General features: G+C 38.5%; 2 protein-coding genes across 7 annotated transcripts in view; both read left to right on the top strand.

The window, feature by feature from the left end:
* LOC306860696 (extracellular sulfatase Sulf-2-like) overlaps positions 1-2312 on the top strand; it is a 178221-nt gene extending 175909 nt beyond the window's left edge. For 2 of the 6 annotated variants that reach the window (XM_079402523.1, XM_079402524.1), the window contains one exon: positions 1-2312. In XM_079402523.1, coding sequence (XP_079258649.1) covers positions 1-31 — 31 coding nt within the window. In that variant the 3' untranslated portion in view covers positions 32-2312. The other 4 variants (XM_079402521.1, XM_079402522.1, XM_079402520.1 and 1 more) reach the window with 2 other exon arrangements.
* Positions 2313-4009: 1697 nt separating this feature from the next.
* Positions 4010-16936, top strand: part of LOC306860712 (rho GTPase-activating protein 39-like) — a 73387-nt gene continuing 60460 nt past the window's right edge. The window contains exon 1 of the mRNA XM_079402549.1: positions 4010-4181. Within this exon, the coding sequence (XP_079258675.1) occupies positions 4168-4181 (14 nt within the window). The 5' untranslated portion in view covers positions 4010-4167. The remainder of the gene's footprint in view (positions 4182-16936) is intronic.

Here is a 16936-nt window from a genome sequence, read left to right as displayed (position 1 = left end):
AGGACAGATATGGGAAGGATGGGAAGGATAACTCCTGGAATGAGGGCGTCCCGGAAGACACCAACATGTTTCCCGGCGAACCGAACTGGTCCGAACTTGAACCTTTGTACAGACTTGATGAGCACGCCTACGATCTCAAACTCAACTTCACCCTCAGCCTCGAGGACTGGGCTCATTTCAGCCGCTCCGTGGACCACATGTTCACGCTCCTCAGCAACGACAACCAACCGTACTCTCGACGCCGCCCTGAGGACGGACAGACTGGAAGAGGCCACGCCCTGGTGTCCTCCAGCCAATCCGCTTCAGCCATCTACCTGACCACTCTGGCCACGCCCGCTCTTTTATTGAAGGAAGCTGGCGCTGAGGTCTTAAGAGATGCTTTGGGGCTAAACCAAGTGGAACGTCCCTCTTCTTCTTCTCCTCCTTCACTTTCATCACATCCCATGCGATCTGCCGGGTCGCAGGTGGACAATGTGGGCTGGGAGGCTCCTCTTGGAGAACTGAAAGGGGACAGACAGAGAGAAGGGAGGGACGGTGATGAGGAGGAAGAGGAGGAATTTGTTCAGAGACGGACAGGAAGGTTAAGCTCCGCCCACTGTGACTGCAATGACATTTTGCAGGAAATGGTTTGACTCTCATGTAACGTTCCACTCTCATACCGTCCCTCCTCAGAGAGACATCGCAGAAAACTTCTAAATTTGATGGAAGTGAAGTAAGAGGATGTTTAATGCCAACGTACAGTCCTTCAGTTTGTTTTTCTTCTCCCATATGTTCCCTTGCTCCATTATCGACTGGCCTCAGAAGCACGGCGACACCCAACAACATTTCCGTCTACAGTTGGACCATTTTCCCAACTTGTCCATGAGATCGGCTAGGCTTTGAACATAGCACATTTTTAACTTTTAACTTCTTTACTCAGTTTTTATCTTTCATCTTTTTTTGATGGGATTTGGGAAGCTTGGGGGCTAAAATTCATTGCAGTAAATCTTCACAAGGATTGAGTTGTTGTGACCATTCATACTTGATTCAGTTTGAAGCCGGTTTTGCACCATAATTCTTGATGGCTGCTTTTTTCATTTTGGTGTCTCCAGAGGGTGTCTTTGTGAGACGATGTCTTTTACAGCCATATAACTTCACTGAACAGCACCTCAGACAGGTCAATGACGAATGTGTGTTTGTGTGCTGTGTGAGTGTGAACACGCTGTATCTGAAGTGAAAAGGGGATTTTTAGTGTTATAAAACAGAGCATCCTGATTTCATTGCTATTGCTCCCAGTGTAAGTTATAGCATTATTTAGTTTAAACTGAAATACTGGACAGTTTTTTTTTTTGTTTTTTTTTCAATATAAATAAAATCTGAATTTTTTACAATTTCTTTGCTGTTATTGCAGCATAATGAGTTGAACCAACTAACCACCAAAACAAAAAAGAAAGAAAAACAGTTCATTTGATGTATCGTCATTATTTGTATTTGACAAAATTGTGTTTTCCCCAAGCACATTGAGAGAGAAATATTGATGTACCGAACATGCCACGTCATATTTGTAACCTTAGCTTGTTCTTAAAACTTTTGCTATACACAGTGCTACTAATATCAAAGCAAATATATGAAATGGATGTATGTATTTTAATGTGTTTGCAATGTAAATGGTTAAATGATATTTTTTATTACACATTTGAAGCTAAACTGACCACCAGACATAAAGATTTCACTCCAGCTTCAGGTTTATTTATGCAGCATATTTTTAAACAGTTCTTTAATACACATATTCAGTTTTTATGGTGACATATCTAAGATTGTTTAAATTATTAATCCACCTTCCTGATGTATTTCATCCATCCCTGTTTTGAGATCAGTTTGGTTCTTTGATTGTGATTCTAATATTCAAGAGGGTAATAATCTGATCCCTGATCAGTCCACTTACTCTGGGATACTTCATCAGTACAGGTCATTGTGTTCACATATTTCATATCAATGTACAACATCCACCCCTCACCTCCCGTGGCTGTACTAAAAGCAGTTTTTGTCTGAGATTGTATATGGTTGTTTTAAAAACCACCTTAATTATTGTAAAGATGTACTGTGCATAAACTGGAGGATAGGAGACAACTTGAGGAGGAGGAGAAATTTTCCTTTGGCACTTTCAAAGGGATGGCTGTTTTTGGAATAGGAATTTAAAAAAAGGTGAGATGGTTTTAACAAAGTCTTGTACAGTTCTATAGATTTATCATACCTATATTTTTGTTTCGGTTTACCAGTGAACATTTGATAGTGCTCATTACTTTGTGAATAAAGTGTTGAATGCCCAAATTACTTTGTATTGCACTTTTTTCCCAACAAGTGTTACCATGTAATGTCATTTAAAAGGGTTATGTTTAAAGGGGCCAAATTATGCCTGTTTTTACAATATGTAATATAAGTCTCAGGTGTCCCAAGAATGTGCCTGTGAAGACTCAGCTCAAAATACCTCACAGATCATGTATTATATAATTTTGACAATGCCCATTTTAAGTGGAAGGCTGGAAGCAGAAATGCTGTTTTTCATGCATGTATCTTTAAATGCAAATGAGCTGCTGCTCCCCACCCCCTTTTTTACAGCTCCTGCCTCAGATACTCACCAAACCATCCGTTTTGTTTTGATTATCATGTCTGTCACGCTTAACTTATTTACATGCGTTTTAAAGACAGTCAGTTTAAACTTCTGATACAGTTTTCTGAGCACACACATCCACAGAAAGTCACCATGGTTGTCACATGACATGTGTGAATACTAAAACAAGTTCTCTTTCATGTTTTATTGCGCTTAAAAAAAGAAGAAAACGTTTAGTTTGACAAAAACGCCATAAAATTAGCTTGAAGTGATCTAGGACCTTTAGAGACATTACCTATCCCTCACAGTTTTCATTTGCGTTAAATTCAATATGGCGTCTAAGTTGACTAAGGTCTTTTTCATTTATTGTTTATTTAACCGTTTTGTAAAAATCAATATCACAGTTGCAAATTATGGTTGTATTCGGAACAACACTCGTATACACGAGATATTTCGTATTATTATTTTGTTATATTATTAGGCCTATCTTCAGCAGCATAAATTAACAGTATCATCCTCTACACCAGGGGTCACCAGACTCAGTCCTGGAGGGCCGGTGTCCTGCAGAGTTTAGCTCCAACCCTAATCAAACACACCTGAAGCAGCTAATCAAGCTCTTACTAGGCATACTAGAAACTTCCAGGCAGGTGCGTTGAGGCAAGTTGGAGCTAAACTCTGCAGGACACCGGCCCTCCAGGACCAAGTCTGGTGACCCCTGCTCTACTACGGAAGCCCGTTTCCGCCACTGAATAAAAAATAAAAAAGGTAATTGCTACTTTTTAATCTCACAATTCTGATTTTTTGAGGAGAAAAAAGACTATGTTCTCAGAATAATTCTGACTTAATTTCTCAGAATAGTGAGTTTATATCTCACAATTCTGACTTAACTCGCAATCACGAGTTCATATAGTCAGAATTGCTTGTTTATATCTCGCATTTTTGACTTAATTTCGTACAATTGCGAGTTTATATCTCAATTCTGAGAAAAAATCTAATTTTAAAAAAATTTTTATTCATTGACGGAAATGGTCTTCCAAAGTTTACAGCAGGGCTGTCCAAACTCGGTCCTGGAGGGCCGGTGTCCTGCAGAGTTTAGCTCCAACTTGCCTCAACACACCTGCCTGGAAGTTTCTAGTATACCCAGTAAGAGCTTGATTAGCTGCTTCAGGTGTGTTTGATTAGGGTTGGAGCTAAACTCTGCAGGACACCAGCCCTCCAGGACCGAGTTTGGACAACCCTGGTTTACAGCATGAAGGCCTACTTGTGAAGTACTATTAAAAGAAGTGCCGTACTGCCTAGACTCGCCAGAAGATGGCGCCACGCGTCTAACTGTGAGCGCCGACTGTATGAGTGCTCATGCAGCCTCAGTGAAACTACAGCAGGCAGCGGTGGAGATCAGATTCCTCGAGCATGGCCCATACTGAAGAGGGCGGGGGAATGACCCACTCCACTGTCTGCCTCGAACTCCAGCGGGACAGAAAGCCTGAACTCCACATTCACAGCCTCAGTGCAGTCTGCGCAGTTTCTGCCAGAGGACACATCTCACTGCTTTCACTTCCATAAACAATGTGAGGAACATGGCTGACAGAAGGTAAGATGGATCATTTTTGTTGAGGTGTGGAAACATGTTGCTGTTGAACAATGCTGTTGAGCTGTTGTAACTTTGTAACTTTGAAATAGAAACTATGTTTGTTCATTGTATCGGGGGTCTGGATGTCACGTTATTGGGATGTTTTGATTAAATGAAAGCTACTGTTACTGTGTTTATAGTCTAATGCACGGGCTGAGATGTTCAAACACAAGTGTTTGCGTGGTCAAAGTTCAGTGAAAACTGGTTATGATGTTGCTAATCAATTTTGAAGTTATTTAATTAGTATAAATTAACTTAAGAACTGTCAGTGTAATTCCATGGATGAGTATTTTGTATAACTCATGAACATTTTAACAATGACTCTTCCCATGCAAAACTGACAGCTACTTTTAGTATTTGTTTACAAAGATCTAATAGTTGTTTTTATTTCATTTTTTTACATTGTCCATGTTGCCTTTTTGCCCTGTTTCTGTTTTTTTATTATTATTATATTACTATTTTGATTAACTTTTTAATTTGAGCAGATATTTATTATTAACCTTGTTACTATTCTCATTCCCTTGTAACCTTCCCTTATTACAACGACTTACATATCCATAGATTAAAAATATATTGACATCATCAATTTTTCAAGCACGTTGTCTTTTTTTATCATTTTATCTTACATTTTGTTTATTAGTAGGGGATGATTTTAAATAGCCATACAAATTATCATGATGACAAGTAATTATTGTAAACTGGATATGTAGTGTCAAAATATCAGCATTCAGTTGCATATAATCAGCATAAACCACACTTTGTACTGATTTGACATTGAGCTGGATACTAATAATGATAGATTAATGGTAAAACTGTCAACCCTGTCACCTTTCACCTGGTTACTTTTTCAACATTTTTGTTTGAATTTTGCTTTAGATGACACAGTGCAGTTTATTAACACTTGAAGTTATTGTTTGTCTGACAAAATATTTAAAATCTAATAAAAGAAAAAAATGGACAACACCCATTTCATTGAATTGCATTAGGTGTCCATCAAAATGCATTGAAGGAGAGTGACACTAAGTTGCGAGTAAAATATAGACACCTGAATTATAATTTGATGTCAAAAGTCTCTATGACCTATATTAGATGTTCGGACCAGTGATTGGTTGATTAGTGGGGCAGATTGATGAACAGATGCAATGCAGCTGGTCCAGTGTCATCTTCCAGGTGTCAGCCTTAATGGAGTTAATAGGGTGGATTTTGACATGTTTTATTAATCATGTTGCAATGCCATATCCCTTTGCATTCTCAGAAGACCTCCTCTGAAGCCAGGACAAACACTGACAGCTTTTCTGAACTATTGAAATATTCACAAAGCCATATGGATTGAGTTACTATTAGATTGGAGACTAAAAGTTTGATAATGTCCCAATTGCTTGCACACTTAGTTCTCCATGCATTATTTATGAATTAGCTAACCAAAGGAATAGTTTAGCTGAAATGCCATTTTCTCACTCCCAATTTGTTCTAAACCCAATATATATATATATATATATATATATATATATATATATATATATATATATATATATATATATAAGTAATGTTGAAGAATGCCCAAGCTGCTGTATTCCAGATTTTTAAAGTGAATGAGGACGATGGCTGTTTAGCTTCAAAAATGACAAAACAAGCAACACAAAAGTAGTCCATGCAGCTCATGTACTGTATTCCAAGTCTTCTCAAGCAGACTTCAGTCTGCTGATCATACAAAAGTCGTATCTTAATTCAGAGACTGTGTCCTTTGAAGATTGCATTTGAAGACCCATTTCGAAGACTTCTTGAAATGCGGTCTGTGTATCCTGGAACATGAAGGACACAACAAATGGATCTTTTGTGGCCCAGATTGTCCCAAATTTCATTGCGCGATGGTGACAGCAGGACAGTTTGTTTTTTATTATTATTATTATTTTTTTATTCATTTGTATTTTTGTTAGAGTAAAATGGCAGATTGCACTTTTAAATGTATTGGTTTTCAGTGTACATTAATTTCTAAAGATTTTTTTAGATTAGATTTAGACTGTTTAAAATTCTTCCAAAAGATGCTTTTTTTTTTTTTTTTTTTTTTTTTTTTTTTTTTAATATATAGCGGCCTTTTAAGTGCACAGCCTCTGAAGTGTTTAGCCTCTGAATTGGGACACAGCTAAAGTTTCCTAGTTATTATTTGCTCAAAATATGCACGTCGTCTTTCAAATCTAATCAGTATTTGATGTTAAATGTCTGAAAATGAACGTTTTAACTATTTCTTTAAATTTGCACTTGGTATGATTTAAAGGATTAGTGCATTATGTAATCGCGTTGGAAAGAACATGCGCAGTTAGTGCTTCATCTATGTACTTTGGTTCAAAAAAGGTAGAGTAGGGCGAAAAACTTCATCTCATTTTCTCCTTCAACTTTATAATCTTCAGACATGATTGTTTTACCTTTTTTTTGTAAAGGCCGTTTGACTTTTTTTGCACGATTGCTTTGTAAACACTGGGGGGGTACTTCCGCCACATCCGTAATAAAACGTGCTTCACACGTCTCTAGGGGGTGAATAAAGGCCTCCTGTAGTGAATCCATGCGTTTTTGTAAGAAAAATATCCATATTTCAAATGTTATAAATCTCTCACTTCATCTAACTGTGGTACACGGAAGTCGTTCCGCCGGATGACGTAGGACGTCGGCGCTGTGTGATTAGTGACGAACATGGAGAGAGAACAAAACGCCGGTCACGAATTAGAAGTGGAGGATTTGTAAAGAAAGTTTGAAAAAGGAGACTTTTTTTTTATTTTTATTTTTTTGCTAAACTAAGGAAACTTTGCTTCATTTGCTCCAGTAAACAAATCTGTGTGACTAGCATATCTCAGAGGCGCGCGCGACGCATATGTCCTCCTACGTCATCCTCCAGAACGGCTTCCGTGTACGACAGTCAGCGGAAGTGAGAGAAAAGTGTTTATTACTTTTGAAGTATGGATATTTTTCTTATGAAAACGCATGGATTCGCTACAGGAGGCCTTTATTCATCCCCCTAGCCGTGTGAGGCTCGTTTTATTGTGGATGCGTGCACTTTATTTAATGTCTCTTGGACTGTTGACGAAAAGCACCTGCTTACCCCCATTGTGAGGCTTGGAGGGGCCAGGACAATTTTTAATATAACTCCGATTGGATTCGTCTGAAAGAAGAAAGTCATATACACTTAGGATGTCTCGAGGGCATGTAAATCACAGGCTAATTTTCATTTTTGTGTGAACTAACCCTTTAACACATTCCTTGCTTTCTGCTGTTTACTCTGCCAGCAGATGGATGTTTCCCATCACCAAGAAACATATGTTGGGCAACAGTCAACAGTCTTACCCTTTTGGCTCTGTGTTTCTATAGCAACGTTTAACTAACGTTTAACTTTGTTGCTTGAAAGAAATGGTGGAGCTCTTATTGGTTTGCGGTAAAGCCTTAATTACTAGTTGCTTTTTGGATCTTCTCGGATGAAATTACAAATTGGCTTGGCACTGCTAGAAAACATCTGAGGAACCCAAAACAAATGCCTCGTCCCTGATGGAAGCATCAAGATATTTCTTTGGTTCTGACCTCTAAGAGGTTTTGGCTTTTTAATTTTTTACAGTCTGTATTTATTAATACGCATGTTCTGTATGAAGTTGAAGTTTATGAGTAAATCTTTTGAGCAGATGTTGGTTGTGTTCACCATTCTATGCTGTAGGACTTAATATGGCATGGCAGAAAGATTGTTGAAATTAAATGCCGTTTGTGATAGATGTGGGCCAGATCAGATGGAAAATGAGTTTGTGGGTGTGTTTTCGGTGCAAACTTGGCTCAGATGTAACTGTTGGGTTTCTGTGTGAGAGGATATATCTTGGCCTCTTCCATTAACTTGTAGTATTACTGGAGAGAGACCTAAACGCAACACAAAGCTGCCTCTCCCCATGCTGTTTTCCTGTTGGCCAGTTTAGGAAACTCTTCCCAGAAGAGTTTTCGAAGACTTTCAACTGTTCATACGACTTTTTGTGACTCTTCCAGAGAACTTGAAAGGTGTGTTTCTCAATGTCGAGAGCACATCTTTGGCCTTCATGACCATATCAGGCAAATTCTATTGTAATTCTATTGTGTAATGATGATGATTGATTTCATTCACTTTTGTTTGATTTTGGTTTATTGTTTTAACCATTTAGCCTCATTAGAGTCCATGCAATTATATTATATTTAAATTTCCGGAAACATTTTCTGAAAGTTTGCAAAAAATCCTGGAAAGTTTCCTAAAATATTCTGCTTCTTTGCGACCTTTAAAGGAAGCCCTTAAATTAGGCTGATTTTGGGTTCGTCTGACTACCGTCAGATGTCGTTTGTAAATGCCACCTAAAAAACATGTTTAAATTAAATGTCACTAATTGATTGATCGGTTGACTTGTTGGTTGATAGTCGTCTAACAGGACCCATCCCTAATAATTTAACAAAAGTTAGATGTGATGGAATAGCAAATGAGATAAACAACCTCTTTTTGTCAGTAAAATATATAGGATATATTTTATTTAGATGTATTATTTCTGTACCATTATAGTATTGATTTGTTTTATTTTTGTAGCATTTCTATTTAATTTTAGTTTACTAATTTTGTGCTTTTTTTTTAGCTTTATTTTTATTTCAGTTTTAGTAATTTTTGTACTTCAACTTATTTTACTGCAGAAGCACCATATCAACATTATTTGTCATTTAATATTAATTTACTTTTTCAGCTTTATTTAAAAAAAAGATTTTTTATCGTTTTAGTTAACGCGGACAACTCTATCGTTCATAGTGTGTATAGGCCTGTATGTGTGTGCTGACAGCAGTTTTGGATTTACAAGCCATACTAGATAACCGCTTCATGTAGCACAGATCTCTGCTCTGTTCTGAGTGTCTGCAAACCATTCAGTGTTTTTACTGCATGCTGTCGAACACATTAGTCATAAAAGACTTTTTGTAAATCCTTTTAATAGCCATTGTAAATTAATGAAGAACTCTGAGTATCACTTCACAAACAACACTAACACACATGACCCCTACTGTGTGTGTGTGTGTGTGTGTGTGTGTGTGTAGATGGCTTCACTGTCACACTAAACGTGCACATTCTCTCTGAGTCCCGTTTTAAAGCAGCATTCCCAGAGTAAATGAGTATCTGCTGAATATTAACCCAATTGCGCTAAAGTAAAAGCGTTTGGCCTGGAGTGGCAGTCATTAAGTGCACAGTAGGGCATGTCTGCGGCTGTCTGAAAATAACTCCCAACCCCCACTGAGATGATAGGAAACTGAGCCAGACAGCCCTCAATTTAATCTGGTTCTCCCTCTAGCAAGGTGGGGTTTTCTTTACTAGTCAGATGGTGACTGCTGAAACTCTCTTAAAAACGGACACGTGTCGGCCTGAAAACAACTATTTTACGAATTGGTGATATCGAATTTGTACAATTTGATTTTGCAGTCACAAATGAGCAATATTGAATGAATTTGCAAGATTCGATTTAAAGCAAAAAAAAAAAAAAGTAGTTTACGAATTGCCATAAGCAAATGAATTTGTACGATTTTATTTAAAAAGAGAAAACATAACTGCTTTTTAAATTGGCGATATCAACTGACGAAAACCAGTCAGTATCTGGTGTGACCACCATTTTCCTCACGCAGTGCAACACATCTCCTTCGCATAGAGTTGATCAGGTTGTTGATTGTGGCCTGTGGAATGCTGGTCCACTCCTCTTCAATGGCTGTGCGAAGTTGCTGGATATTGACAGGAACTGGAACACGCTGTCGTATACCCCGATCCAGGGCATCCCAAGCATGCTCAATGGGTGACATGTCCGGTATCTCAGTGCATTTAAAATGCCATCAATAGAATGCACCTGTGTTCGTTGTCCATAACATACGCCTGCCCATACCATAACCCCACCGCCACCATTGGCCACACGATCCACAACGTTGACATCAGCAAACCGCTCACCCACACGACGCCATACACGCTGTCTGCCATCTGCCCCGTACAGTGAAAACCAGGATTCATCCGTGAAGAGAACACCTCTCCAAAGTGCCAGACGCCATCGAATGTGAGCATTTTCCCACTCAAGTCGGTTACGATGACGAACAGCAGTCAGGTGGAGACCCCGATGAGGACGACAACCATGCAGATGAGCTTCCCTGAGATGGTTTCTGACAGTTTGTGCAGAAATTCTTTGGTTATGCAAACCGATTGTTGCAGCAGCTGTCCGGGTCGCTGGTCTCAAACGATCTTGGAGGTGAAGATGCTGGATGTGGACGTCCTGGGCTGGTGTGGTTACACGTGGTCTGCGGTTGTGAGGTCGGTTGGATGTACTGCCAAATTCTCTGAAACGCCTTTGGAGACTGCTTATGGTAGAGAAATGAACATTCAACTCTGGCGGACATTCCTGCCATCAGCATGCCAATTGCATGCTCCCTCAAAACATGCGACATCTGTGGTATTGTGCTGTGTGATAAAACTGCACATTTTAGAGTGGCCTTTTATTGTGGCCAGCCTAAGGCACACCTGTGCAATAATCATGCTGTCTAATCAGCATCTTGATATGCCACACCTGTGAGGTGGATGGATTATCTCGGCAAAGGAGAAGTGGTCACTAACACAGATTTAGACAGATTTGTGAACAATATTTGAGAGAAATAGGCCTTTTGTGTACATAGAAAAAGTCTTAGATCTTTGAGTTCAGCTCATGAAAAATGGGGGCAAAAACAAAAGTGTTTTGCGTTTATAATTTTGTTCAGTGTATGTATGTTAAAGTTCAAGATTAGGGCTGTATACCTTGGAGAACCTGGCGATACGATACATACCTCGATACACAGGTCACGATTCGATACGTACCTCGATACAGAGATGTCTCGATACGATTTGATACAATGTGACACGATTCGATACGATTCAATAAAAATACATGGGCCAGAGCCAATTAGTTAATGCTGAACACATTTACTCAACAAACAGAACTCTGCATTTTTCTTCAATTTAATGAAGACAAAAGTGCATTATAACAAAGTGCATTTTGCTTAAATATTTGCAACTTTAAGTGCTCTGATTAATTGTACACAAATTGTATTAATCTGGAAATTACCACAAGTCAACATTTAACTTTCCAAGGGTACAGTCTGAGCTCACACAAGCACAAAATCTTCTTCTTATTATTCTTAACTTATTAAATCTTCTTATAATTATTTTTTGTGACACCATGTACTGCCATAACATATTTCACTATGAAATCGCTTAAATGCTACATCTTGCTTTAACATTTTCCATGAGTTTTTTTTTAAACTCGCGGGCGCCGCTGCGCCCCCTAATGGCTGGGCGGAGTATCGATACTAAGGGCTAGAATATCGATACTGTATCTTTTTTTTATTATATCGGTATGTATCTAAGAATCGATATTTTGAGCACACCCCTATTCAAGATATTGTCCTTTTTTTTTTTTCCAGTGTATAACCACAAGAAATCAACTGTAAGAGACATTATTGTTAGCCCACCACTGCTTTTGAGTTCTCTGTGGTCTTTATGTTTAGGAGAGCCTGTAATGTACATACCGGACAGTAGCACAGAGTCTCTCTTTTTTTTTTTTTTTTTTTTTTTTTTTTTTTTTTTTTTTTTTAAGTTGGGAGGAAGCTCACCACATGCTCTTTACCTCTGATGAGTGAGGCTGTAGTCGCTTGGGGAAATACAACAGGGGGACAAGCACACAACACACACACACCCACACCTGGCCTGGAGGCTCATCTCTGTGCTTTAGTCTTTTAAGTCCCTGTTAAATCCCTGTTGGAAAGCTTCATTTAATGAGACTGGCAAAAATTGAGCGTGTTTTCGTCAGTATTCCCTAATGAACATGAGATGTTCCCCATCTGTGCTAATGCACTTTTCCGAATCAGCCTGACCCATCTGAAACACTCACACTTGTCCTCTTATCCACCTCTTACACCCGGCCAGCCGCTCCACGCTTTAGTTGCTCATCTGCCTGATAAGAGTGGTCACGACCTGAGAGAACTGTGGGCTAGGCAATCCCGAATGTGTGTTCAGATTAAGGAATGTGCTTGATTTAAGTGTAATCTTTGACATTGTGAAGATTTACATGCTTAAATATTGCCAGAGAATGCAGTCACACTGTGATCCGAAAAGTTGCACTTAGTTCTGGATGAAACATGTTTAACTAGTCAGTAGAAAGCTTGACTTTTAATTCACGTTCAATATCCTGCTCTTCTAATCACTAAGAATGGGGCAACTTAAATTCCCTTGACAACCGTTGGCTGGTTGATGGACTGATGTTGATGTTGAAGGTCTGGAGAAATGTTAATATGTAAGGTATTGTGCTGCACTGTTTGCTGAGTAAATATGTCATTGATCATATTTTGACCAATCAGTGACCACTTCTGGCCAGGTGTGTGATGAATGGGACTAAAGTCATAGAGGAAGTCATGGGAACAAGCTCTTGAGCAAATGAATTAGGCCACTCTTCTCATCCCATGGTGCAGTTTAATAACACAAAGAATGTGTTTCTTGCTTAAAACAAAATGCTAATGGTCCCCATTGACTTCATAGTAAGAAAAAAAAAATCAGTGGGGATAACTGTTTGGTTACCGACATTCTTGGCTGGTACGTGTTGAACGGGTGGACAAATACATCTGCTACATCCACCTTTTGTGTCCGCCCCCCCCTCCTATTTCTTCTTGAGGTTTTTGCTTTCTGATTGTATCAGTTTAAATGGTCTCCAGTGACCTCAGCCTGTGTCTGAACTGTTGGGCTCAGCGGTGGAGGATGGAGGACACGTCTGGCCTGTGCTCTCCATCCACACCGTGCCTCTTCCTTCCTGCCTGTCTCTGTCGGAGCAGTGTGGATTGAGTAGAAAAAAGACAAAAAGGTGTAGGCCACAGTCTCACAAATAGCTCAGTGGATGCTATGCTAAAACATAATTTTAAATTTAATTAAAAATAGTGAATGCCAACATTTCCTGTCTGCGTTTTCTTCTTAATCACACTTCAGTGAGTTTAAAACTAGGTCTACTACATCACAGATATATTTTGGAATGCATCCAGTCTGGAATTGTATTCCAGAAAAAAGTAGCATTAATGCTGCAATATTGAAGCTGTGGCCTAAGAATGTTTTTTGAAACCTTATGCCTTGGTGCATATTTGGGCAATTCAAGTTTGAATTTAGCTTGCAACATTTTCTGATGTTTCAACATTTCAGCGTTTCAACTGTGGAAAGACGTCAATGAAACGGCTTGTAAACAATATGTCAGGTAATGTTGCTTTACTTTCCATAGCTCAATAGTCAGCTAGAAAAAAATAACTCTAGAGAGGATAATTTAGCTAAATATATGCACTATATTTTTTTTTATTTTTAAAATTTGGACTGTTGTTAATTTTAACCTGTAATATTGTATCAACTGACAGGGTTCTTTGAATAGTTTACAGTTTTAATTGAGAGAGACTTATCCTCAAGAAAAATTGACATGTACTGTACTTGATATGTAACCAAATGAACTGATATTGAATTGAATCAAATTTGTATCAAGAGCTTGTGAATTGAAATTGAATTATGAAATCTGTGAAATCTGAAACACCCAAACCTATTCCTAATCCAACGATCTTTTTCCACCATCACGGAAACCCTGAAAGGATCAGGAATGGTCATTGCCTAGAATTGAGCAAAATTCTAAAAAGTCATGAAAATATCTCTCATGTTCAGTTTCTTGCACAAACCGATCATTTGGCTTCATAAGACCTCAGAAATATTGTCAGGGGCCAAGGGTATGAGTTTTGTTTCTTTTTGTGCTTTTTTTTTTTATTCTCAAACTTGCAGCTGCTGACGTGCATTTTATGAATCACGAAGGACCACGGTTTCTACTAAAAATCTTTCATGTTCTTCTCAAGAAAAAGACACCTACATCTTGGAAGACCGGCCTTTGCTGACTATCTGAATTTTGCAAAAGAAGGCGTTGAAGTAAAATGCTACTGCCCCATGCATGACCCTTTAACCTTCGGGGCATGAATGTGGATCTGTGCTGCTCTGAGATCCCTAATCGGGCATCTCACTCATTAACCGTGAATGGGAACCAGGCCATTTTCACAAACTCTGCCATTGTCCGTGGTCAGAGAGTGTAGCTAGCACACACGCTAATGTTGGAATGCTAATTCCTTTAATTATGAGCAAGGCCACATTAGCAATAGCAACTAGCTAATTGCTTGAGCATGACTCAACTCTCGTAAATTGAGTGGAAATAAAAACTAAACGACCGAAACTGCAAAGACGTTAGTGTATTTGGCTGAAAATGCATCAGTGTACTTCCAAATTGAAGTATGTTTATCCAATTTCAAGCCATACTGGCCTGCTGTAACTCTGTGGGAGTTTACTATTATTTCACCAAGATTGTTATTCCAGCTGACGTTTTAAATTAGGAAAGGAAGAAGGGAGTGGGTGGCTGTTGGTTTAAGATCATCCTATCAGTTATTGTGTGTGTGTGTGTGTGTGTGTGTGTGTGTGTGTGAGGACAGTGTGTGGTGTGAAGCGCTCTGGTGAAACTCTTGCCGACAGCACAACAGATGAAGTGGGCCCTTCCTTTGGGGCAGTGCTGATGGAATCTGACTCACCATTTCATATTCTATTGCAAAAGGTCTGTTCTAGAAGTCACCATCATCTCTCTCGAAATGTGCTTGCTTGTGCCTGTCTGTCTGAGTTTAGATGATGAGGAAAAACTGACGAAAAGACATGGCCTGTAGACATTGAGGGGGGACATTTACTCATCATTTGAGGGCTTTTCACAACTATTATTGATGTAAGTGCTTGGTATTTTAAAGCATAATTCACAAAAAAAACAAACTGCTGAAAATGTACTCGTCCTCAGGCCATCCAAGATGTAGATGAGTTTGTTTCTTGACGGGACCAGATTTGGAGAAATTTAGCATTACATCACTCACCAGTGAATCCTCTGCAGTGAATGGGTGCCGTCAGAATGAGAGTCCAAACAGCTGATAAAAACATCAGTTATCCACACCGTTCCAGTCCATCAGTTAATGTCTAAGGAAGAGAAAAGCTGTGTGTTTGTAAGAACTTTAAATCATCGCTTCCAGCTAAAATACCAGTCCATAATCCATAATAACGCTTCCTCCAGTGAAAAAGTCCATCCCCTTTTTTCCTCTTGCATCAAGTGTTTTGGACCATTTGTAAACCGTGCTTGATTTGTGCACTTTTCTCCAAATCTGTTCCTATGAGGAATCAAACTCATTATACTATACAATTTAAATGTATTAATTAGATGTATAAGAAATATAATTTATTTTAATAAATACCTTTTTAAATGCAGCAGAAATGGATGTAACATTTCATGAAAACAAAACGACTGACACACACACACGTTCTCTGTTTCACTTATTTTACAGTATGTCTTCCTTTGGTCTTTCTTTTCCCCTTTTGCCCCTTTTTCCGTCCAATGCTTTCCAGTCATGCATATGTAACTCCCATCTCTGTTACGTGAGAGCGTGTCTAAAGCAGCATGTAGTTCTCAGAATGGGCCTGCGAGATCGTTTAGTGGATCTGAATGCTGTGTTTTTCTGGACTGACCGGTAACCCACACTGCTCCGGGTGTGTGTTCACGGTGTGTGTGTGTTCACTGCTGTGTGTGTGCACGTTGGATGGGTTAAATTCAGAGCACGAGTTCCAAGTATGGGTCACCATACTTGGCAATATGTCACTTCACTACTTGGCAGGTCGTAGTCGCTGGAAATTGGGGTGATCGCATTGTATGTTTTTCCTTGCAAATTAGACTGTGTGGACATGTACCTGTTTTAGAAAATGTTCTATAAATATTGTCTTCAAGGAAGCAGCATCACTTTGCATTTAATGTAGTTTAGTGGTCTAGACTGTAGGCCTGGACAGCCCATCTTTTCTTATCCCAGAGTCATTACGAGGTATTTTAAACCTCAGATCAGATTAAGACCGTATTAAATGAGGCGTTTAATTGCAAGGCCTGGATGGACAGACTAAAGGACTACTGTATGTCATTTTTTGAACTCATCATAAAAAAAAAAAAAAAAAAAAAAAAAAAAAAATTAACTAGACCTCTCATTTATCTGTGCTTCATATGTATTGAAATTTGGATTGTGTGTGTGTGTGTGTGTGTGTGTGTATATATAATGCACACATGTATTTCTTTTTTCATCTGGTAAAATTTACCACCAGATGGAAAACTATAGACTTAATAATTTTAAAATGTTTGGGGTGATTTTGTTGGGAAGTGCATCTGTATAGAAAATAAAAAAAATAATTTTAAAATGCTGACGAATGACATTTTGCAAACTATCCTTTTAGAGCTGAACAATTTGGTTGTTCGCACTTGGTTTACTCTTTAAACAAGCAAACTCAAATTGCTTGGAGTAAGCATAAAGTCAAAGTAAAAAAAAAACGTTCCACCTGTGTTTTCATGGCACATACCCATTTTTTTATTAATAAAAATATTAAAATAAAACTTATTGCAATAATATAGCCTAAACTCTATAAACAGTATTTAATAAATACATTTTATAGTTCAACTGCAAAATTACAATACTTTTGTTTATTTCTGAATTTCTACTTTTTCAAATATTAAACCAACAAGCGGCAAATAATATATGCACTGCCAGTTTCAGAGTGAAGACCCACTGTGTTCATTTACATGTGTACAGCTCATATGATGTTTCATTGTACCTGA

This window comes from Barbus barbus (assembly GCF_936440315.1).
Source record: "Barbus barbus genome assembly, chromosome: 41".
Taxonomy (NCBI): domain Eukaryota; kingdom Metazoa; phylum Chordata; class Actinopteri; order Cypriniformes; family Cyprinidae; genus Barbus; species Barbus barbus.
Note: the sequence above shows the minus strand (reverse complement) of the source record. Positions and strands in the feature narration are given on the sequence as shown.